Genomic DNA, 27,180 nt, shown 5'->3' with positions numbered 1-27,180 from the left:
TAGGCTTAGAATCTTACTGATTGGCCAAGAACAGAAGTAGTTCAAGTAAACCTAGAAGTAAAAAAAGAAAAGAAAAGATGTATAGATCATTTGTCATGTAAATTTATTCTGCGAATTAGATTACAGCAATTATTTGCTATTGCTGTAACTATTATCACATTCTTTCAGTTCCATCTTTGACATAGAAACGCGTCTTAACCATCTGGTTAGCTTAATGTTCCAACAATTTTCTTCGTGCAGGCCGGTATTATATTTCTGAACAATGTTATCTATCTACCAACAACGACGTAGGCTTAGAGTCTGACTGAACTGACCAAGAACAAAAATAATTCAAGTAAACAAAGAAATTAAAAAAACAGTTCAGAACATTCGTCATTGAAATTTATTTTACGAATTAGTTTACAGAAATTATTCGCTATTGTTCTAACGATTATCATATTCTTTCAGCCTCCATGTTTGATTTAGAAATGAATCTTAACTATTTGGTAAACGTGGTGTTTCTAACATTTTTTTTATTTAGGCCGATATTTTGAGACAATGCAAGCCAATATTTTCATAATGATAAAAAAAGCGATATATGACGATTCATTATTACGACGATCTCGTAATGGTGAATACTGCTTATTATATTCTTGAAATGAATGATGATGAATGTTTGATAGCATTTCAATGTATTCTTTTTTCAGTTCTTTTTTTATCTTAGCTACCTAACAGTTTGCTCTGTTGTTGGTTATGAAATGAACGATAGCCTACATCGTTCATGAATTACTACAGAATATTGAGAAATGTTATGTGCGGATAATCTAAGTTTTCATATTTTATTTAAATTCAAATCATGCAGATTTGTTGTATTGCCATTTTGAAACAACATATTTTTAAATGTGTTAAATACATTGCATAAATCTTCCTTTTTATTTATATAAAAATATACATATTTTTTTTGCCTTTGTGGAAATAAGGTGGAAAATGAAATCGAGTTTATTTATTTATTGAAATAAAATTGCATTTAATTTAAAATTATTTTGTGGTTACTTTCTTGGAGCTGAAAAATTAAGAATCTGAAAAAAAATAAATATATGTTTCTCAAACTTGCAAATATAATCCCGTTATAGCAGAAAATTAATAAGAGATGGATCTATCTTCATCATTTGTTTAATATAAATAATGCATACTTTTTAATATAAATGTAATTATATCGCTTAAAATCTATTGTAAGCGATATAATTACATTTTTTTTTTTACATACTGAAGATATTTTCGTATAAAATATCTTCAGTCAATAGGGAAAGGTTATCATCATGTTTTGTACTACATGTTTGTATTTTATTGTGTCTTTAAAGCGTCATTTCAACAAAAATATAATATTTTTTCATTCCTACAGGAGTTAAAAATGCGGCCGCTATTGCTGTGTTCCGTGTTTATCCTCGGATCTTTACTGTCTTTCGCAGCTGCCGATGGGCACGGCTGGGACTACAGACCTATCAAAGTCATTATCAAGGAGCATCCAAAACTCATCACCATTCCACACTACGTGCCTTGGCCCAAGCACGTTCCTGTGCCTAAACACGTGCCAGTCCTCAAACCACTGCCCATAGCAAAACCGGTGCCTGTGCCCAAGATAATTCCAGTCGTGAAGCACGTCCATAAGGTGGTGCACGTGCCTAAAGTGATCCACATCCACAAGTCTGTACCAGTTCCCAAGCCATATCCCATCCCCAAAGTGGTTAAAGTACCAAAGCCTTACGTTGTCCATGTGCCGAAGCACTATCCTGTGCCTAAACCATACCATGTGCCAATCTACGTGAAGATCCCCAAACCCTACCTTGTGCCCGTGCACAAATCAGTGCCAATCCCGGTGCCGAAGCACGTGCCAGTGAAAGTAGAGGTCATCAGGGTGAAGCCTATAGTCATTAAGAAGCCAGTACCTATTTTGTGAGTATAATAACAATAGCATTACTCGTTTTTAAAAGCATATTTTTTGTGTGTGATTTTAACAGATAATGTTTCTTTCAGTTGTTGATGCCATAATACATAGTATGCTATGCTCAATTCATTTCAGATAATTTTGTAAAGCAAGAACAAATTTTAAAGCATAAAATACTGCTATAGTTACTTGTGAAGTTTGATTATTATAACAATTAGTTACAGATTAAATAATTCATACATGCAATGTTTTTTTTTATAGTCAGACTAAAAGTAAGACAAATTTCATTCATTTTTTTATTCAGGATATATAAAACATTTTTCTAAAAATCAATAAAATTATACCGTATCCTACGAAATAAGTATCAATGTATGCATTTAAAATTCATTAGGATGTGATAAAATCAAAAGTCAGGAAAGTGAAAGCAAAATAGAAACATGAGTTCTCCATTTAAAATTAACCTTCTGCCAAGTACATCCCATTGAGTTTCTAAAATTACTTTACTTTCACAATCTCGCGGAGAAAACAAAATACTGTTTGGATTTCTAATAAAAAAGACATTGATTAATGAATGAAATGAAATGAAGCAAGCTCATAAATGAAATAAATAAAGAAATTGTTAACATTAATGATAGTTATAGAAACAATTTCTCTTGTAATATTTTTAATGTTTTTCGAATCATAAATATTATTTTATTACCTGAAAAAGTCATCGAATTTTATAAAATAATACATTCTAATTATAAAGTTCATTTAAAAACAGTGATCATTGCTTATTAAATTATAACTGGTAATTAGTAATGATGCTGGTAATTAAAATTGGTATACTGGTAATTCAGTCAGTTCGGAAATCCTTTGTATCAATCAATGAATTCAATTTATATGGTTTTAATTCCAAAAAAAAGAATTATTTTAATTTAATTAAAAAAAAGAACTTTAAAAAAAAAGAATTTATTTACATTTAAAAGAACATTTTCTACACTACTTGTAAAAATTCTTATACGCTTTACAAAAATCATCTATAATTCCATTAAAAAGTGCACTTAAATTTAACTGTAACCACGTTACAGAGTTTCTTTTGTTGCTTCTCATTTAACTTTGTATCCATATCTTGATATCATCATTTTCATTAATCGGTTCTAAATTCTCTTAACAATGCCGTCTCCAAGAGCTTAATTGTATGTTAAAAATTTAAATCAATAATAAGAGCTACCTATTTGTTTAAAATTAATGTTAAGCATCATATTTATATCTAACTGTTATTGCACATATCAGTTGTTTTAATTTATAAAATGTCACTATTTTATCAATTATTAATTTCAATACTCTAAGATATAAAACTAGATGCGAAAAAATGTAATAAAATTATCTGTATTAAAATGATTGTTTTCGGTAAAACTAAAAACCATTTATAATGCGAAGTTTGAAAATATAACAAAATCTTAAGCTTTTCCAATCTAAGTAATTTTGTTGTATTTATTTATATTTATCTGAGACGAATATATTTTTTTTTCCAGAAAGAGATCGAAATTTATAAATTATGTTTCATTTCTTTCTTTCATTCCTATTTGCTTAAACAAATGTTTTTTTTTGGATACATTATGTATTAATACATTTTAGAATTGATATATTTGTAAACATTTGTTATTTACATCATTTCCTGAGCTAAATTTATTATATCATGTCAATTTATTTTATTGTATCGTCTTCAGACATTTTATGGAATTTATTTTTAGTATTCTACGAAATTCATATTTTATCTAATAGAACCTGATAACAACTACAACTGGCTTTACAAGGGTTAAAATTCAGGAATGCTTTTTCCTTCGACTTTCTATTATGTTTTAATATTATGGTGCGCTTTGAGCTTAGTATTATAATATACTTAAGAATATTTGTTCAATATGAAATGCGAATACATGAGAGCGCATATATATTTCATATATGAGGGCCCCCTCATACCTATGAACAGTCTTAATGCGAAAGTAGAATTTTAATTTCATCTGTTAAGCTGGGTACTTTTTTAAATTATCACATTCTTATTAATACAGGTACATAGATTGATTATCTACCTGTAGACTGATTTGATATCTAGAAGTAATTTTTCGTATGTCGGCTTTTTATAAAGTCTTATTTTTTTAATGATTATAGTATTTTCGCTCTATGTACTTTATAGATAAAAGGCCAAAACGGAAATAAAAAAATATTTCTGTTCTAGTGGAAAAAAAAAACTTTTTAAACCTTTCTGGGAAAAAAATTGTTGAATTATGTGGAATGTTTTTTTAAATCTAAAAAAACATTTAATATTTTATTGGCAAAAATGAAATAAGGCAATTTTATTAATAATCCACATTGCAGGTCACATGTCCGCATCTTTTGTTATTAGGTTTCAAATCACCAAGAAATTACATTTGAAATTCCACAAAACGTCATCAACAAAGCCGGTAAATTTATTAACTTGCGAAGAAGACTAGTAAAAGCAGACCACATTTTTTTTTTCGTCAGACGACCCAACCCAAATGCTTTTCGTTTGGCGTTTAATCTTTTTATTTTCACGCAAGATTGTACGCAACAGCAGCAAAGCAATCTCTTCTATTTTCAAATTTGTGCCCCCATTAAAATTTTTAAATTGCGTGAGACCTTTTCTCGTTGTACGTTTTAAAAAAATTCCATTCTTTATCTGTCTGCTTGGGATATTGCGCCATAAAATGCCAGGATTTGGCTTTCTTTCTTTTTCTGCACTTTCTAAAAAATGAAAAAAAAGGTAAATTTTGCATTCAAAGGTAATCATGTTGACTATAAAGGTAAACCAAGCAAAAAAATGCAATGCCGTCGCTAAATTTTTTGAAATTGCTATGCCTTAATATGAAATTTTGTACAAATGAAAAAATAGTTCAATCTCCTTTTACAACTATATTTTCTCTTAAAAAAAAGGGACGCTGTAGAATCTTCTTAGACAGACGATATCAGTTTTGCAAAAGTGAATAGAAAAAGTGTTTGTATTTTTTGGAATACCAAGAAATGGTCATCTAACAACTTCGTAATAATGAATAATTAATGTTAGAAAACTATGACATTTTTTTTGTATTTATAGTATATCATCAGGTATTATGTGTTATATTTAAGATTTTAGTAATAATATTTTGTGAATTGCTTTAGAGAAAAGTTGAACGGAATATTAGAACTAGAACTGCTTAAATATTTGCTATAAAAAATTTTACATTACGGTTTATTATAGTTTTGTTACTGTTTCTATAGGAGAATTATGCATTTCAGTCTGCGGGTATTTTAAATATTTACCCTGTTAAGAAATGAACATTGTTAGGTCTCTTTTATTGAGGGAATAATTTCGGTTTAACATTTCTGCACATTTTTGATAATCTGTTAAAGATTTATTTCAGATAAATTTTTTTATATCACTTTAGAAACTTTATAAGAATATTAATTAATTTATTATAATTGCAAACTTCGAGCACTCACATTCGCACACAAAAATATAGAAGCAAATGTTTAGTTTTATAAATAATCTAATAACTAATGAACATGATGAAACATAAAGGAGCCTGATGAACTATATTTGATTAATTTTTGATGTTTTCATAATACTTTTTCCTTCGCAGACGTATTTTTTAGAAACTTATTTATTTGGCGATTAGAAAAAGCCAAAGCGGCGGCCTTTTTTTCAGCTGAGAGGTCCTGGGCAGCTGCTAGAAATTCGAGAATATATATGTCGTTTCAGCAGTGTCCAGGACAAAAACAAATTTTTTAGTAATCTCATTTTTTTATTAACAGATAGTAAATCAATAAATTCATTCGAGAATGTATGCAATTTTATTTTAAATACATTCAATGTTAAATGACCATTGACGAAAAATGAGGATTTTTTCTTTAAATAAGTAGTTAACTGCCAGAAAAACGTAATTAGAAAGAAGAAGAACACTTTTTTCTTCTTCTTATGGGATAGAGACGTTTAAGAATCAATTTTGTGAACGCATGTCACCGTTAATAATAAGGGTCGCCCAAGCATTTCAAAGGAGAAGAGTTGTTTTTTTACTTCTCTTCATTTCATTTTTTAAAATTATATTTTTAACTTTCAATAAAGCTAAAATTTTATGAAAGATTAGATAATTTGTTTTATACATGCATGTTGTTCTCTTTACCTTCATTGATTAACGCTCCATCAAATGATTCTGTTTATCAAAAAATTGAGGTTGCTAGTTAAAATTTAAGATTTTGAAAAAATTATTTTTCACAACCAGTATCTGCAAAAATAGTATTCGATCTTGGAAGTTCTATGATTTTTTGGTTTGGTGATGAGTAAATGTATATTCTTGCTCTATTACTGAACTATTTCTTAAATAAAGCAATTAAATCCCAATGAAATGCTATTGTATAAAAAAGACAAAACTTGTCCAAGACATTTATCCATTATCTTTTTTTTCTTAAGACCAGAGATTCCTTTTCAACAAAATTTTTGAAAGATTTAAAAAAAATCAAAAGGTTCAATATTTAGAGATTATAGATTATAAATGATAGCCTTTTGAGCAAATACAGCGTCTGTTTTAGATGTTCCTTGTAATTTTGATCTTGCCAGATAACGAAGACTGTTAATTTGAAAGAGAACTATTCTTTTTTATGTATTTTTAACTTGAATGTAGTGGAATACGGTTTGAAAGAGGTATATGTCGTTATTCCATAGACTTAAATGTCTGCAACTTCAGTACTCATGATGACTTATACATAATTATTCCTCATGAATCGACTATGTTCCTCATGAATCATATATTCACTTATGTTCCATGTAAGATGAATATATGATTAAGATGTGAAAAACAAAATGAAATTAGTTTCAAGATATTGAGTTTCTAGACTTATTGATTGATGTGATCCAGTTATCAGTCACAATTATTGCTGCAGGAAATAGCGACGTTTTACTAGAATAAAAAATATCACTGGAGCAAATATATATAATCTAATATAATGCTAAAACAATCGAACAATTTCTGAGGATAAAATTTTTTAGAGCCTATTTCTTATAAAATGAATATAATTGAATTCTAAAACATGAATATACAAAACTATTGGTTCGAATGTGTAAATTTTTCTCATTATGTTATTCTATTTCAAAATGGAAATTATATACTGCAAAGGAACGAATTCAGAAGAGTTAATTGGAACTAAACAGAATAAAATGATAACGGCGTGACTATTTATTAAACCAATTTATTAAACGTTAGTGATTACTAATAAAAAAATCCATTTTGATTACATTTTTATTTTCAGAATACAATTACATAGAATTTGTTGCAAAGAACCAGTGACTATAAATACATATAATAGAAACATATTGTTAGTCAAATGCTCCAAAGAAAAATACAAAATAAGAATACAGATTTATATTTATTACGATATAATTCATTTCGCTTTTGAATAGGCTTCTAGACAACTATTTATAAATTATTTAGGCAAGCAGCTCGTTTTCCTTCTAAAAATATTAAGCATACTTAACCTAACGTGAGTGAGTCATTTTGCCATTTCCTTTATTTCTTGTACCATCCAATAAAAGACCATTCTTTCATCAAACCGAAAAAAACACTTAACTTCTTATTAAACCGAGCGCCAGAGGTCAGGTACAATAGGGCAAACAGATGGATCAAAAGGCATGCTTTTGATTAATGCTGAAAGAATATGTGGAGCAAGCTGGTGGATTCGTTGTAGCATGCCGCATCCATTAACTTGAGAAGGAACTCAAGCGACAAAGGTCCTTCGCCTGACTTGTAACAAAAGAACCTACTAGTATATTAACCTCGTGTGTATGACGATGCCATTTTCGAGGCAAAAAAAATAGCTTCTACAAGAAATTCAGCCGACAGTTTTGCAAGTCACGTGATTTGCATGTCACGTGAAATAATCGACCGGAACCGAAGATATGTCGGACTGGGGTAGTATGCTAGTAGGATCTAACAACATTAAATGATTCATTATTTGCAGTATGGAACGGTTTGTGACAAATACATTTGTTCGTGTGTTAATATTAGAAATACAAAATTCTTGTCGTTTGCAACGAATCATAGAGAAGTTCTTAATTACTAGACTCAATAATTTAAGATTCATCAGGTCAAAATAGCATAGATGATAATTGTCCCTGAAGGAAATCAGTGAATGTAATTCCACACATTATCAAAAAGTGTGAGTTTTTAAATAATCAGTGGAATTTTGGTTAGATAGCAATGGAACTAAAAATTGTTTTAAATTTTGATAATAGAACTAATAATTAATTCCAACTTGTCAGCAGGAACTCTGCTATCCTGATTGTTAAGAATCTAGTAATTAAAGAACCAAATAATGATAACTCCACAATAGCTATGGATATTATTTTGTTTTTCTCAATAAAACTTTTGTTTTCAATTAAATGTACCGAATGGCTTGGCCCATACAGAGAATATGGCAAATATACTCAATATTAAAGGCTGTTGAAAAGTATTTAAAAACGAAAAAAAAAATACATCTTTTTATATCACAAAATTATCATCATATGTATATATTTAAAAAATTCTCCTATAAAATATCATTATATATATACAGCATAAGATCACCCATATGTGGAATATTATTAAAATAAGTAATTAACACTTGATTTTATATTAAATTGAGGCACTTTTGGGGAATATGTCGTTAAGTTGAACCAAAATCAGAAGAAGAGGATGACATACTCTCTCTGATCCTCCCTCTCCAAAATTCCACGTTACAACAGTAAGATGACATTTGACCCTTGATCATCGTCACATGCGTCAGAAATTCTAAAGCTTAGAAGGTTTCAAAATTTTCAAGTAAAGATATTATAAAGATAACAAGAGAATAATTTTTTAAACCGCTGAATTTATGACGCATTTGTAAAAATTGATACGATATATGATATAATACTATTTTGATTGAAACTAATCACTACGAAACATCCTGTATTAATTGGAAAGAACTCTGATCCTGCATTGTTTATGAAAATTTGAAGAATAATTTCAGATCCAGATATTAATTACTTTGAATATGATTAAAAATTTGTATTATTATTAATATAGTGACCCAATATTTGAAATTAATGGCCCCAGTGGCATAGAGTCGAGAGTGAAAACTTCTTATGGATGGTCCCATTTAGTTTAAATGGTGCCATTGTAGAAAAAAAGTTGTGCGTTTACGTCCTATTTTAAAGCCAATATGTAAAAAAAAAAAAAGAAGAAGAAATAGTATATAATATGTTCTTGTCGACATTTTATGAAGTTACTGGCGTTAAGCCGGCGTCCTGGCATAGGGGTAGCGCATCTTCCCCGTGATCTGGGCGTCCCGGTTTGGACATGGTTGTTCTATCTGTGAGATGTGTGAATGTGCAAAGTGTGACCCCGTGTAAAAGGGGGTTGTGCAAGCGAATGAGTAATGTGTGAGTAGTCAAGTCGTACTCTTGGCCCAAGTTAGCTCTACGATAAAAACGAGAGGAGCTCCCCCTAAGGCTTAAATCGGCTGTCTTTGAACAGCGGGCTTGTTCGTGGCAAGTGCCATAAGAAACAACAACAACTGGCGATAAAAAAAATCATGTCATTGACAAAACATACTTTCGGAATATCACTAAGTTATCCCAGTTTGACAGTGCCCTAATCCTATTCTGAAATCAGGAAATTTTGATTATTTTAACAGAACCTGAATTTTAGCCATACTCAAAATGTTTACACGCATTTAAAGTTCTTTAATCCGGACTAATGCTAAATCAAACCAAATTCGATTTGACAAAGTGATTCAGTGCATTTCAAAAATTGAGAAAGAAAACTCAAAAGTCATTCAAAATCTGAAACAACATGGTTTGAGAGCAAATGCTTCTAATCTACTCGTAAGATTTAGAAAAGAAAACAATTTTAGAATGTGTATCAACTGAGCTCAATCCTTTCCTCTAAATGTTCGCTCCAACTTTCTTGCAGATTTAGCAAAGGAAAACAATTTAGACGATGTAGCGACTGAGACCAATCCTTTCCTTCAAGCAATTTTTACAAGAATTTTCTACTTTTCTCTAGATTATAATCCTTCAAAAAGGAAAGAATAGTCATATCATCAATAGTCAAATGCTATCGTATATTACCTCTTTTATTATGCATATGCCAGGCGTATAAGGAAAAAAGAGATAAATCAAAACTTTCACACAATATTTTCAGCAGCCATGCATAATTTCAATACGATGTCAAAATCGAATCAGAAAGTCATTAGAGAGGTTTTCACTGAAATTTCGAAGCAAACTATGCATGAAGAATGGATAATTCGCACAACATATGTTTGAATTTTTATGAATTGGGATATTGCGAGAGAAACTTGAAACTGTATGTTGATCCCTTGAATATTCATGATGAGTGCTCTGGTCAAAGTCGCCGCAGCGTTCTACTTGGGTGATCGTGGGACCTAATTTTCAGCTCTGATTGCTTTGCTATTACAGAAGATGACCATCAGAACGATCTTTCACTGTCACCGTCAATGAATGAAGAATACACGCCCGAAGGACACGAACACGCGGTAATGGCAGATATTTAATTATTGACAAACTTGAACCTGTCAAGAAGGAAAGAGCTTATTCAAAGAAACTTGTAAATTTAGAAAACTATAAAAATAGCATATTTTAGCAAGGCAAAATAAATTTCATAAAAGAAAAAAAAATCTACATTTGAGTTCAATTATGTTTGTTTTATTACTTTTATCATTTTAAATAGTTAACAAATTGGAATTATTTAATAGATATAAAAATCTATAAATCTGATTTCGTCTAATTTATGAAATGGATTTTTTAAAAAAGAAGTGTCAGTTCGTAACCACTGTTATCATTCTTATTACATGGCTTTTGATGATAATGAAATATTACACGTTTATTAAAAAAAAACTATCAGAAATAAATGAACATCAAAATTTTAATGACAAAAATAGTTTAAAGTAGTTTAAAACGCAATTGTGAATTTCTGAATTTAATTTGTGGATATAAAAATGACTATAAATAGTTTAATTTACAAATTTAATCAATAAATAAACCAATCACAAATGTTGAAATATGGTAGAATTTTCATGCGTTGGTAAATTGAAAGAACTAATTCAAAAAGTTATTAATTTAACGTTACAACAAAAGGAGGTAAGATGGAAGAATGAAAAGACTGTGGGTGAATTAGTTAGCTTCCCCGTAGAAAAATCTGGTAATTTTTATTAATTTTTGCAGCTCTTTTTGTTATAAAGGTGGGTTCAATGAAGTTGAATTTAAAGGAGTAAGTATGATATAGCTTTTGACAGTTTTATCTTAATTGAAATGGGCAATAAAAACGCTCAAATACAACAGAATTCACAAAATGAAGAACTGGCCAATTAATCTGTAAGATACAAGCTACTAATTCTCAATGTGGTTTACTGCCACTTTTAGATTTATGTGAAAACAACATTATTAAAAATTGTTTTAAAAAATTGCAAGCATTATGTGATAAAAATTACTTTCCTTTTTTACTGAAGAATTAGCATTTTAATTATTATCATGGTGATATTTTACAAGACCGCATCATTTATTCTGTTGTCAAAAGTTGCTGAATACAACAGAAAAGTTTGATCTTCAAAGTGGTTTGTTTTAGAATAAAAAAAATCATACTTTGTATTATGCATTATTTTTCAAACTAGTAACAGCATTTTTACAGCCTTTATTCTTAAGTTTTTACATATTATTATCTGTATCCTTTCTTTATTTTCAGGTACCACGAAAAGAAGCACCACGAAGAATGGTGAAAGAACACATGAAGGCTTAGTTTAGAAATGTATTCTAATCCATCCACACTTTGAGAAGACTTTTGATTTGTTTCTGAAAAAAAGTGCTATAAAGACAAAAAAGTCTTTTCATCGTTGGGTTAAAAAGCAGGAGCTTTGGCTCTTAGCTGTATCCGTATCCGTGCAGGGTGCGGATTGTATATAATGTATCTCGCCACAATGTGTGCGATCAGTTACTACTTATGTATATCATGTGTATTTTTTGTGCAAATACAAGCTAGCCATTTATTATCGAATGCTTCCACAAGGATAGCTTTCATTTTATTTTTTTTATCTCATAAGTTTCACTTCAACATATCAGGAATTACGAATTAGCTTTAGATTTTCATTTCGATTCCAACAGTTATTCACAATTTGTGGGGTACGTTTGCTTAAAAAAGTATGGGAACATAAAAAGAAAGAAAAACACTCTTAAAATGTAATTTTTAGAATCAAGGTAATGAAAGGCATACTCAGATAGCAAAGGAAATATTATTGCAAATAAATGCAACTTCACACATCTAAATAATTTTGATATATAAAGAATTCTAGAAAAACAAAGACAAAAACTCTAAACGGAATTCTTAGTTATCGAATTAGTAGTAATAAAAAGTACTTTCTGTTAATAAAAGATAAAAACTATTTAAAATAAACGTTTAAATAACACCAAAATTGTTTTCAGATTGGTAATTTAAAATCAACAAATTGTTTACGGCGAATTGAAAGAATTAGGTAAATTTATTAGATTAAAAAAACGATCCATTATCTGTCATTTCCAATTTTGAATTTTATTTGCATGAATTTATCATAATTTCAAATATACAAGTGAAAATTGAATTGCTGATAGTCGTTACAAATCGATACAAAAAGCTACGAATCTCAAATATTTTATGAATCTTAGTAAAATCAATACGATATCAGATTCAAGAAATTGAAAGTATTATTAGTTTAGATAGTAGCGAAACAGAGACAAGTTAAAACTTAAAATTAATATAAGAATTTGGTGAAAAACATGTAGCATTCATAAACCCTAAGGGAATAATCAAAAAAAAATAATGCGCAATTAATTTTGGAAATATCTGTCATAATATAAAGTATTTAAATTAATCGTTTTTTTAAACATCATTAGTATTAATTGAATTATTAATTTTAGAGACAAAATCCTTATTTTTTTTTTTTTTTTTTTTTTTTTTGCACAAATGCTTTGCTTTCAAAATATTTTATTTGTTGTTAGTTAAAAAAAATTGACAGATACAAAATTTAAAAATAAACGTCAGAAAAAGAAACAGACTTTTAGACGTTTAAATAGAAAAAAAATCGAATAATTGATCCAAAATTTAAAAAAAAAAAGATTTAAGCTAAAAAAATTAAAAGTCAAATAAATGCCTTTCATACTTTATTAAATGTATGTAATAATTTAAAATTAGTAATAAATTTGATAATCTTAGAAAGTTATAGGATAAAAAAATATGTAATAACAACCATATCTTGTAATTTATGATTAAGCATTAAAATTTAACTTAAAAGCGGAATTTCGTAATGATTAATTTTCACTTCATATTTACTGAACTTGATATTAAGATAAATAATTCTGAATACTGTTTGTTAATGAAATGGAAAAACAAAGCTGTAATCTTAAAATGGAATATGACTACTTTTTTTTTGTATTTCTGTTTTGGTGCTTGTTTGATTTTAATTTGATGTAAGTTTATTGTCGATTTGTAAAAATAATGTAGATTCTTATCATGTATACCTTTTATGTTGACTCTGTAAAAAGAACATTTGAATCAACTGAGGTAATTTTTATTTAATATCTGAAATGTAAAAATAACATTCAACAAAAAAAATCTGTATCAAACAGTTTTCACATTGAAAATTTAATAAAAACATTTTACGACAACAAATATATATATATTTAGCTCTGTATACAGAGACTATGAAAAAAAAGCAATCATTTGTGATAAAAGCAAACAATAAATATAGCAGACGATTCTTGTAGAATAAATATAATTTTAAATTGTAAATTCAGTTCATTCTAACATGGTCTAAATTACTAGAAAAAACATGGAGAAAATAAAGCCTTAGATAATTGATTCATGAGTATTTTTATAATTAAAACATATATAATTTTATAATTAATCTCCTTTAAAGAAATTACAAGATATTTTGTTTATATAAAGCACTATTATACTACAATGTATAAATTTCCTATGTTTAAATTTTTTTTATTAATAAATAGTTCAGTTATAGACAAATAAAAATAACAAAATTGTAAGATCAGAAGAACATAATCTAAAATCGTTTTAAATTTTTTAAAAATAATAATTCGCCTATATTTTAATGGAAAATGTTACTTAAACATGGCTGTGTATTATCATTTTAAGTTTTTATGCTAGTGGTGTATATCTTTTGTAAATAGTTTTCATTTTCAATAAACTTTTTGAAAAAAGAAAGTTTTTTTTCTGTTGTTATTTTTCAGACATGTTTTACTCAAGTCACCTGAATAAGCACGATTTTTATTTTTATTCAATAAGAAAAAGATTTTTTCCCAAAATTTTCTCCGAAATATCTGTTACACTTTTATTATACAATTAAAATAGTATGAATAAAGCATTTATTAATGTAATATGTACAAAAAATTTCCTTAACGCTTAACAGGGAAGGTGAAATTTTAGGACTTAACTGGAGAGGTACGGTCTACGAGACCCCATTTCATTTCCGCTCAAATTAAATTTTCTAATGAATGTATTAATATGAAAAACTCGATTCAAAATTTGGAGCAGATCTAAAATTTTGACAGCAAATATATGTATCAAATTTTATCCATCAAGCTCTTTACGTTATGTAATTATTATGTTCACTTATATTTAAATAGCCAGACAGACAAGTGTCTTGTGTTTAAGTTGATTTAAAAATTTGGTAGAAATGTACTAATCATGGTTCAAAGACCACATCCATTATTTTATTCATCTTCTTTAACCGGCTTTTGAGTTATTGGGTTTAAAGACAGGCGGCCATAACTCCAAAAATCAGGGGAAATCGGAAGAGTGGAGATTCGTTCAAATCTCAGGTTCTCGATTATAATACTTTCTCTTTATAGCTTTGTATTAAAAGGAAGTAAATGGACAAAAGAGCATAATTATCTTCAGTATGATTGTAGAAACCCCCATTACAGATGCGCGGGACTTGACATAATAAGATCTTGAAAATAGATCATCCTGCCTATTCGAAAATGAAACCAAATCTGATATAAAAATATTTGACAAAAAAAGAAAGACAATCTCTACTCAGCTTTATTTGACCAACAGAGTGCTTTTCCAATGACTAATTCATATACTCAAACAATAGACTGATTTCGTATTGAGTTTAATTATTTATAAAGGAAAAGTCCACGCATACATCTTTCCTTTAATAAGTTTATTAAAAAATCAAATCTCAAAATTATCAAATCAGAATTGGGCACAAATGTACAATTTGGTGCAACTATTACATATAAAATTAATACTGTCTAACTTGCACCATTTTTGAGATATCGAATTTAAAGAAAAACCAACTGATTTCCAAAATTTATCCAAAACGTAATTATGAAATTATCTTTTGTGCTTTATACCCCCCCCCTCTTAATGAGAGATACTCTGCTTCAGATGACCGATACCTATGAAATATTTGCTTTTTGAGAACATGGTATACTTTAGATCCGAAGCTAAGCTAATATTGATTGTTGGTGTACAAATTGAGCTCAAGTGTGGTGTAAAATTTTTTAAAGAAATCGCAGATTCCTTTGCAATTAATTGTTACCACATGAAAATAACAGTGATCAGTTCAGTTATTATCAGTTCAAAATTACGTTGTAGGGGAAAGTGGGGGAATTTCACAACCTAAGGGAGTTTGTAATATTAAATATAATATTGATTTTTCAAAGCCTCAATTTTCAACGCTCTTTTAATGCAACCATTAAATGCGAGGTGAGAGAAATTCCTTTTTCTCGAACCAGCTTAATTTTTTTCAAAATAGCCAATTTTATGAAAAGTATCATTGTCCCTCTACGGCATGTAGCTTAGAGTTGAAGTGTTTTAAATTAGAAGTAAAAACACTGATTCTCATGCACTCTATAAAACTAACTCTAAATATAGATCGGTTTTGATTAAAAATTCGCACATTTTACTGATATTAAAAACACATTATTAAAATAAAGAACATTATCATAGAAAATAAAAATATCAAAAATAAAATTCACACAGCTTTCTCAGCTGCAACAATCTTTCCAATTTCCATCAGAGCGAATTAGTTAATTAAACTCATTACGTATTTTGAGAACTGCAGCATTGAAAACATAAACCTCTATGATGTTATTTCTAGTTTCCCAGGACTCTAAAGTTCAGTGCTTTTTGTTCTTGTTTGCCCCAAATACTTTTGTAAGCTTTAGTATAATTGTTATTCAGTTTCTTGTAAATTGTATATCTATTTTTCAATTAATTTTCGAAAAATACTTCTTATTTTAAAAATGGTTTTTGATTTCCTCCTTTCTTAAATCAGCTGCATGGCTTATGATTGTCACTTTGAACTTTTTAGAGTGATATATATTCCTCATGAAAAAAATCCTTTTTCAATATATCGCATATAATTTCAAGACATTTATAAAATTTACAAAATACTCATTAAGTGTTTTTATATTGAATAATACAGTTAATCTATTTCCATGCTACATGGAATTACCTAATTCTGAATTTATAATCTCAACTCATCACGTTTTGGTTACAGATGGATAAATTGACTAAAAAACCTGGTTATTCTAATAGAAAATGCCAAGTCTAGCTATATTAGCAGATACAAGTTGTTTTTATTGCTTTGTTAAAGAGTTTTATCTTAAAAACTAGAAATCCGAAATTGTAAGCAAAATTTCGATTTCTTTCAATATACGATGATTCTCCAATAAAAATGAGAAATAAGAAGGTGAGAAGGATTCTTCTTACACAAAAACCTTCCATCATTATCTTCTAAGCTGGTCCAGGTCCATTTCCCGCCTTTTTACAACCGGAAATAACCATGCGTGGAATTACTTCGCTTTCCTTTATATTCTATATTTTTTTTTTTTTTTTTGCCTCAAAACAAGGACTTTAATACAATAAATTCCCTTTAGTGCATTTTTAGCGGTAACAAAATAATTTACCAGCATCTGTTTTATAAAAAATGAGCCACATATCACATTTTACAAAATCGTTTGCTGATATAAAAACTTCTGTTGATCTAATTGCATCTGCTCTCAAATTGTTGTTTATTACTATATAATTCCGCATGTCACAAGTGATATCAAAGTTTCGGTTTGCTGTATATGGTTTTGCACAAACGATATTTTGATACAGCTCTGGCAATATTGTTGACGAAAATTTTCTTTTATGCCAACTCCTACATTTATAAAAATTTAAGCTGTTTTTTTACTTCTCCATTTTTTTTCTCTATATGAAATTTTCTATAATTGTGTCTTGTAAATGACGACGAATTTTCTAACAAAAATTTGTAAAAGATTTCGTACATTAGTTTTTTTAGTTATATTAAAGGAATGTGTTTAGTGATGGATATATTATATTTATGTTAATAAAAAATGTATTTTAATTTTAAAAAATTATTTTTATTATAGATTGTATTATGCGATAGTTTGTAGCTCTATAGCTAAATGGAAGTTTAATCTTAAAAATATATAAACATCATTTTGAAAGCCAAAAATCAAATCTTTGTTTTAAAATGGTGTAGATGATTTAAACAAAGTGTTTTCTTTCTTCAAAAGAATTATGTTGACTATAAAACCTTGAAACTGACATGTTCGATACTCAAAAATATCATGTGTTCCAATGTGCAATTCCTTCATTGTATAAAATCCAATCTTTTAACTAGGTTTAATAATTTTATGCAAATACATATTAATACGAGGTAACTTCTTTCTCACCTATTGCCTTCAAAAATATACTATTAAAAATTTTCTCATTAACTTAAATACTACTAGGCAAACGTATGCTGCAATTGTGTGATAGATTGTATCACTAGAACAATTTGCCATACCAGCAATTGTAGTGCGTATATCTTTGCACAGCTAATTTTTCTAGCTTCCGGGTTTCCTGTACACTACATTATTGCCTAACTCTTACATTACTTACTATACATTATTGACACATATATGATAGATAGTTTAATTATTAATAATTAAATATAAAAATAGTTATAATTTAAGACCTTTCCAGAGATGACAGATTTTATCTCCCCTTGACTTGAAAAAAAAAAGAGAATATTTTCCCGTTTCTTTACTAAATGCCATTTAAAAAAAACAGTATTAGGGATTTCATACTGTCGCTATTTTACTTTTAAATCATATTTGTATTTTAACTATTATATCATTACTATTACTATTATTATTACTATTTGCATTTTAACTATTGTATTTAACAGTAACTATTATGCTTCATTATTTATGTTGTTTTATTGTTATTCATCGATTTAGTATTACCCTAAAAACATTTTGGAAGAATCCTTCTTACGAAATTGTTTTGACTTTAAAAAATAATTACACAGCAAATACATAGTATAATATAATATAATAATGTATTTTAATATAAGTGTAATAATGTCTTTTAATATAATTAACAATAGTGTATTTTAATCTAATTATTGTAGTAGTATATTTTAATCTAATTATTGTAGTAGTGTATTTTAATCTAATTATTGTATTATATTAATAGTGTATTTTAATATAATTTCGATATAACTTTAAGCTGTCGTCTTCATTTTGTGAATGATGAAACGGATATTACGACATAATTCCGCTTCGGATTCTTTACAAATAGGATGGCATATGATGTGAATAATGACGTTATATCAAATGTATATATCATAAAATAAATCCAATTTCATCCATCAGTTCGATCAAGATTTCCCCTATACACTTGTAACATAAAACCTTCACTTAAATTTAAAAATATATTTATTTCTAAACTGATTCAAAAAATTGAGCGAATTATTTATGGTGTTTTAGAAAATTATTACTTGCCAAAACTGTAGGAAAATTAAACTTGAATTGTTTATTAGAATTCGAGCTAAAACAAACACAAAACCATCAAACAATCACTCAATTTTAATTTATATTATACAATTATTTTGTTTCAGCATTAACCATTCTATAAATAACTTAACTCTCTTATTCCATTTTGTCAACACATATAGGAAGACTTAATTTATTTCTAACGAGAGAAATCAAAAACAGGAACTGCACAGTATGACTGAAAGATATTATAGATCTACATTCCTATGACTTGAATGGGAAACTATTTTTTTTCTGCTTTTGAATCCCCATTTTTAAAGTTTATTCAGAGATTTCACCACTTTTACCACATACATACATAGGATATGATAGAAGATATATGGGGGAAGGTATATGCGTTAAAAAACTTCTTTTCTTTTAATTCTATTTTTATTAGAACATTATTGATTATTGAAACGAATCGAAGTTTTCCTTACAATTTCTGTTCTCTAGTTTTTAAAATAAAGTTCTTTTTCAAAGCAACGAAAACAACTTATATATTATAAGACCTGGCAATTTTCATTAGAATGAACCAGTTCTTAAGTCTATGCATTTTTAATCAAAATAACACCTGTTGAAGGAATAAATTCTGAGTGGGGAAATTCCATGCAGCATGGGAACTGGTGTGCGATATAATTCCGTACAAAAAGAACGATTTACTTTATGAGTACTTTGAAAATATTATAGATGCTTCGAAATTATAAGACATCTTTAAAGAGAATTTCCATAAGGAATTCAAATCATTAAAAGAGAAAAAGGTCAAACTGACAGTTACAAAACTTAAAAATTTACAATAATTTTTGAAAAATACTGATTGATCAAAACAGAAATGTGCAGTTCAAAAGGAACCAAATAACAACTATGTGAAAGCCTGCGCTGCTTTACCTATCTTAAGGGATTAGTAACGAAAAATTGCTGTTAAAAACAAACAATTGTCCATAATTTTTTTTTTTTCGTTTTGAAAAAAGTAAACTGGTTGGACAAAAAAAAAAAAAAAAAAAAAAAAAAAAAAAAGCTCTTATTTTGCATTTAACGGTTGCGTTAAAAGAATATTGAAAGTCAGTTAAATATCATTATTAAATTTGCTATTATGAAATTCCCAAAGGTTCGAGGAATTCCCCCACCCCCCATCAGAAAATTTAGAGATAAGACTTTGAAGATAGAGATCTTTAATGCTGGTATTAATGAAATAAGTTAATACTAAATAAGTTAAGAATGCTTTAAGAAGATAGAAATCTTTAATTTCATATCTTTTACTTATTTAATTTGTGCTTAGACAAGCAGATATAGTTTCATAAATATTTTTTTTTTTTTTGATTTTTGGGTGAAAATTTATCAAAATTTTGTGGTCGTAATTTTTTTTGATTGAGTGCAGTATTTTTTTTTTTTTTTTTAATATTTCAAAAATGACAAAAATAGAAATATCATCCTGCTTATTTAGAATTTTTTCACAAATCATCTTCTTCTCTTTCAGGCACTTTAGCATTTTATGAAAACTAACACTCATAATCATAATAAATTAAATTTTATCGTTCATTAAAATTAATTTTTTTAATAAACATATTGTTATAAATCGATATTATAATACTTGTTATTGCATATTTCAAGTAGGCTCGTAATAGATGATGTCTATTTTAAGTTGTTAAGTTACATTGCTTAACTTTTTAACCGACGTTTTAATTTCATATGTTTTATTAAAAAAGTATTAGAAAAAAATTGATGCATATGACAAAAAGATTTAAATTTAGTGGAGTTTAGTTGCATTAGCATTTTTTGAAAACAATCCAACTACTTTTGTTATATGACATAAATATTTAAGAATTAAACTCTAAAATGGGTTGGTACTTTTTTTTTTTTAAATAAATAATGCCATAACAATAACATATCAAAATTTTGTCGAATTTTCTCTTTTTTTTCGTGCTGCCATCTATTAGCACCTACAGAAATAACTCTCAAAAGCTTCCCAGGATAATTTATATTTTACTTGTATAAAGTAAATGGAGATAAAATTCTTTTGATTTTATGAATTTACATAAATTAATTCAAATTCTTTGAAACTTTTCAAGACAGAATTTTTTAAAAATTGAATTCTGAAAATCAACTTTTCCATAACTTGAAAAATTCTCCCGAATATAAATAAATAATCACAAAATAACTTCTCCCAAATAAGCTATTATAAAAAAAAAAATTCAGTTTTTAAAAAATTTAGTTTAAAAAAAATTAATTTAATGCAGTTTGTGAAAAAGTTATCTTTAAAAGGATTTTATAATAATTTATAAATAACTGATCATTTCAAATGGATAGAATTTTTTTTATATTCTGATTACCGATCTGCTTCTTGAAATCAAATGTAGATGGCGATGCTGATTCACTTTTTATTTATAATGACTCGTCTATGAGAAAGTGATATGTTTGTTATTTCAAGAAAGGTGTTTTATAAACTTCAAAGTAGATTAGAAACTGATTATTGAGTAAAAAATCAATTGAAAAAATTAATTAAATAGGACTGATAATGTAAATTAATTAGTTTTTTTGTCTGCAACAACTATTGTCAATTCGTTAATCTGTGAGGTTTGAAGATCACAGCGAAAGACCTCACATTATAATTTTCTCTCCCGTTTCGAAAATTATATTTTTCTCTTATTTTTGTTATGAACTAACTTCAAATTAAATATTGTTGTTGCCATCCAGTTATATGTAAAACGAAAAGAATACCAGATTTTTGTATTAAATACATTTTATAGAAATACAATTCATTTTGTTGCAACTTAATGGAAATTGCTGCTTCATGATACATCATGAATTTGAAAAATATGTATCGAAATTTATATTATTTGATTTTAAATTAAGAATTATTTTTTGATTAAAAAGGAGCAACTTTATTTTTTTTTCCAAAAGAAAGCGATTCCTATTTGTATTGGAAAGTAAATCAAAATGCATGTTTAACATTTGATTTAATTTTTTTTAAAGAATATTTTCTTAAAATTACAACGAATATGGATTTTGGACATCTTTTTTTAACCGACTAACCAATTGATTGATTTTTTTAAATTGATTAATTGATTTTTAAATGTAAATTCAGTCACAAGATCATATATCAAATTTCATTTATTCAAGTCGTTGTGTTTTTGAGTAATTGCATCTTGAAGGATGTGGATATTTATATTAATACATAGCCAACCCCTTCAACGATTTGGTTTAATATTTGATGTTCATCTAAACTTGAAATGCTAAAACTTTAACCAAATTTTATCTACATAGCTCTTTAACTTTTGAAACTATCGTGTTCTCTTACATTCGGGAAGATTTTTTCTAATTAAATTTAATTCAAAATTATGATAGAAATTTGATTTTAAGACCACACGTCCGATTTCTTCCCTACACATCAAAATATTTTTGAGTAACCATGTTCACAGACAAACATTATTCCAAAAATGTGTTGCAGTTGTTGTTTATAATGGCACTTGCCACGGACAAGCTCGCTAAGAGCGGTTTTAAGCCAAGAGAGCGTCTTTTGTTTTAGTAGCGCCAACTAGGGCCAAGAGTACGTCTTAACTACTCTAGCATCACATTCACTGGCACAAGCCTTTTTTACTGGGGGGGGGGCACATTCACACACCTCACAGATAGAAAAGAAGAAGAACAACCATGCCCGAACCCTGGACGCCCAGATCACAGGGAAGACGCGCTACCCCTATGTCAGGACGCCGGCTCAAAATTGCCTTTTTCATACTAAATGAGATCTCAAAAGTGGGAACTCAAAATCTCGTAACAAGTGTGGAACAGAACGTTTCATTAGTTTTTAATGTTACTACATTTTTGTCAAGCACCGTATTTTCTTTTTAACCGTACTTCTTTTTTATAAAAAAAAGTACGTAATTTTCAACAACAACAACAAAAAAATTGAACTTGAGATTTTGGCGTATTTTTTTTTAGCTAAAACGTAGATGTAAAGAGTACGTGATCTATTCAAAACACTTTTCTTAATTTAAAGTCACTGAAAACGATAACTTAGACTTTTTTTAAAGCTAAAACATGATATAAAGAGTGCGTGATCTAAACCAGATTTGTAGATTTCTTTCACATTTTCATTGACATTCATTCAGGAAGTTGATTTGTCTGTCTACCTGTATGCTAGTGAACAAAATAGCTATAGAGCATAAAGAGCTAGATGGATAAAATTTGGGAGATGTTTATCTGTACTAGATTTTGGGCTACGTCCGTCAATAGATTGATCTTTTGTCGCCAGGAAATAGCATACAAATAAATGCAATAATTCATACACGTAACATCTTAAATAATGCAATTTGGTTTGTGATCTTGATGATAATATTGTATTTCTTCAGTCAGTCGAAAGGAAAAGGTGACCCAAATGTATGTTGTATTTTCTTCACTATTATACTGAAGCGCAAAATGATCATGTTTGAGACATTGAAAATAAAAATCTGAATAGCCATGACGTACGTTCATGGCCTTGGCAAAGTTCTGCGATTTTATGCTCCAGGGTAAGAGAAAGAGATTAGAGAATCTTAATTAGAAAATTATAGAAAAGTTTAATTCATTTGATTTTCACTTTATTCCTTTATGTTTTAAGTTGTCCGCGATTATCCTACAAGTGTATACTTAACAGTAGTTAGGAACTTCTAATCTAAATAGATAATTTGTACATTATCGAATTTCCACAGTGCATTACAAAATTCCACAGTATACCACATTACGAATTTAGTAATACCAAATATATCCATCGTTAAAAATATCTATATTTTGTAGAGTATTCACTGAAAGAATAATCGTTCAGTGTTGTTTAAGTTGTATTTCAACACAATTGTCAAATGGAATGATGGCGCGATTCTAATTAAAACAATTGCGATTTAGTTGATTTGTTGAATTATTTATTTTTAGCAATCATGCATTTGCGGTTGTTATGAAACAATCGCTTCCATCTTATCCAATGTTTAATATTTTCCTCAAAACAACAAAGAAGACAAATTCATCAATATATAGCTTAAGAAATGAACTTCACAATTTCCCACTGCCACATTTCAACACACCAATTCTATTTGCATGCTCTAAAACAATGCATAATTTTAGATTGAAAAACTGAGTATTTTTGTCCGAAATATAAATATTAGTTTTTAGACAGATGAACGATCGTTGTGGTGATAATTGCCCATTGAAACTGGAAGCCGGATGCTGAAATGCTCTGGACCAGTTTTAGAATGGAAATGGAATTTAATCATTATATCCTCGTGTCTTCTGCGGGAAAAAAACATCCTCTGGTTGAGCGTTTTGATCAGTTCGTGTGAGAATTAGGTTGCTGAGATTAGATGCGTTTCTCAAATGATGTAATAGTTACATTTTAAATACAATTCGCAAGCTTTTAAATTAAATTATTATCATATTTTAATCGCATACTTCTGCCATCCGTTTCTCATAAGTTTGCTAAAAAGTGTATTTAACAGGAAATAGGTTACTGAACAGCGATTTTTTTTCGCTGCTGTATTGTATGCAACCATTCGGATTAATTAATTATCTCTTCATAGATATTTTGCAAATGTTTTTCTCTCACTTAATCTCCGTATTCCCACTAATAACAATCAAAAAGAGTGGTCTCTTTCGCGCATATTTTCTAATAAAGGAAGGTCTTATCTCCCTCACCGAGACTAAAATGGCGGATCTTGGGTAAAACAGAGAATGCCTTGAATGCTAAAGGCGAACAATAGTTACAAAATATAGATCTTTGGCGGGAATCTAAACTAATATTTGGAGTGATCTTTGGCGAAATCTATTTCGTGAATCTCCGATCTTTTTACAGAATTTATCGTGTGAATATGTATTTTGGATGTTGTTTTCAATCAATAGGGATCAAAATTTAATAAACTATAGTTGTAATCTCAAGATTTCATACCAAATTTCATTGATTTAATTCTGAGTTAGTGCATTTATTTGCATATGAATATACAGAACGACAAACAGTCAATTCCTTGATAGATTTAATTCAAAATTTGATAAGAATATACATTTCAGATGTTAAATGTGGATACCAAATTGTATCTATTTAGCTCTTTACATTTTGTAGTTATCACCTTCACTTGATCGAGTACCGAGACTTTCTCTGAATGGATTTCGTTCAAAATATGATAGAAATTTAAAAATATAGTCTAAAATACATATACCAAATTTCATTTGTACAGTTCAAGGCGTGTTTGACTTCTTGTGTTTACAAACAGACAGACAGACATAATGCTAAAGATGTTATTTTTCGAATTTATTGAAGTCCGAAACGCGGAGACTGCCAAATATCATGAAGCTTTTAAGCAATAACTGAATTGTATCATTAAAGAATTTTTTTAATTTTGGATTGGCATAAGCATTATTTCTATTTAATAAAAAATTAGCGAGTTATTGAGGGTAACTATGAAATTCTCATTTAATTTTTGATTAATTAAAGTTTAAAAAATATTTATATATATATGATTTTACTTTCTAGTGTATATCGATACAAAATGAGGCAGCATTAGGTCAAACGATCTGCAATGCAATACACTAACACATGCATTCGCCTTTTTTTATTTCTCGTATAGGAAGTATTGTAATTGTCGAAAAAAATCCATCTTCAGATTTTGACGAATCACTAAGCTACAGACATCCTGGAATATGAAAAATACATTTTTGAAATTATGTTTGTCCATCTTTGAGCACAATACATAAAAATATTTCTAGGAAATTTTGAAAGAAAGTCACTCGCAAGAAGTCTGCCTGTTCGGCTTTCCAAGTACACATGAATACGGGAACCACAAACGTAGATAGCTAGATGGATGTATTTTGGTAAATAGATTTAGCAATTAATATTTAGATAATCAAAGTTTATATCAAATCACTTTGACCATATGTCAGTCTGTCAAGTTCTTTTGAAAACCAGCAGGAGTGGTAACTCTGAAGTATTTTCACATACTCTCTGATTATCTGTGTGCATGCAAACACATTAACTCAAAAACTCAAAGACTTAGATAAATTAAATTTTCTGTGTGATCTTGTTACTAAAGCTTTGATTTCAATCGATCGATAAAAAAATTACTAAAGTTTTGATTTTAATCGGTTGATTTACTAAAGCTTTGATTTCAATCGGTCGATGAAAAAATTAATAAAGCTTTGATTTCAATCGATGAATAAAAAAATTACTAAAGCTTTGATTTCAATCGGTCGATGAAAAAATTAATAAAGCTTTGATTTCAATCGATGAATAAAAAAATTACTAAAACTTTGATTTCAATCGATCGATAAAAAAATTTCTCCGTAGTGCATATTCGGTTTTCATCACCATTCTTTAAAGCATAAAGCATACATGCATGGAACTTCGAAAATAAAACTTTGAATACTAATAGCCTTTACGTCCTTGCCCTAGGACCACAAATTTATGCAAGGGAGGGGGGGAGGGGGATAACTTTGCTATTAAAGAGCGTGTGAGTATATTTCGGTATGACCACTCCCGCTAGCTTCCAACAGAACTCGATCAGAAACAAAAAGAAGATACTTCATTAATTCAAATTGCAAAGTAGGGCTTCCTGATTATCCAACAACCCAAACAAAAAACTCCTGACCCTCATGTCCAGCGTGTTCTGGATATTTTTCCTGTTTACCGTGGATGATTTAATTTCCTTCTAAAAGAACATGAACGACCAAGGCGTGTTCCTCTTCAAAGGGCGAAACGAAATGTGTGTTCTATACCGTAATCATGAGTCCAGTAGAAAGTGAACTATTTTACTTGCTTCGAATCATTAGACGAATTCTTTACGATCGAAGCCTTTCCTCCTCCTCTAAGCCTTCCTCGTCCATTTTATTTTTTTTACATTCTTTGAATTGCAAAGCAACCCTTAAGATCGAAAGTGTGCTATTGTGGACTTAATGAGAGAAGCTTGAGAGCGTTTAGCTCGAAGCTGAGAGGCTGGTATAGAAAGTCCATAAAAGAGTGACTAGAGGCGTTTATTCGAAATAGTGCAAATTAAAAGGACGATGCCGTCCACGCTGGTCGTTAAATCACCACCTGTTTGAAGATGGGGTTAGAAGTATCCGTAAATTAGTGCCAGAAATATGAAAATGTATTTAATTATTTTCTGGAAATTAGGTTAATTTTGTTTAATATTCCTTCTCTATAAAGATTTGACCTTTAACTTGAAATAAATTTTAGGAAAGTTTCGTTTAATTCTGAATTAATTGAAGCGTAATAAGTGAATGTGAATTAAAAAATATATTTTAGAATAATATTGATTTAATGCGCCACGAAATAAAGTTCAGGTATAAAGTGAAATTTAGAATTCTTTACGGATTTTTCAAAAATCACGTTAAGAAAAAAAAATCATTAATTAAGTAGGACAGCCATACA

The 27,180-nt window shown here is 28.6% G+C and overlaps 1 protein-coding gene across 1 annotated transcript in view; it reads left to right on the top strand.

Annotated features, from left to right (window-relative positions):
* Positions 1–12,912, top strand: part of LOC129976548 (zinc finger protein 512B-like) — a 32,691-nt gene extending 19,779 nt beyond the window's left edge. The window contains exons 2-3 of the mRNA XM_056090174.1: positions 1,382–1,932; positions 11,677–12,912. Of these exons, the coding sequence (XP_055946149.1) occupies positions 1,391–1,932; positions 11,677–11,710 (576 nt within the window). The 5' untranslated portion in view covers positions 1,382–1,390 and the 3' untranslated portion in view covers positions 11,711–12,912. The remainder of the gene's footprint in view (positions 1–1,381; positions 1,933–11,676) is intronic.
* The last annotated feature ends 14,268 nt before the right edge of the window (positions 12,913–27,180 follow it).

The sequence above is a fragment of the Argiope bruennichi genome, chromosome 7, assembly GCF_947563725.1.
Source record: "Argiope bruennichi chromosome 7, qqArgBrue1.1, whole genome shotgun sequence".
In the NCBI taxonomy this organism is placed as follows: domain Eukaryota; kingdom Metazoa; phylum Arthropoda; class Arachnida; order Araneae; family Araneidae; genus Argiope; species Argiope bruennichi.
The sequence above is the reverse complement of the archived record's forward strand: the minus strand, read 5'-3'. Positions and strand labels throughout refer to the sequence as shown.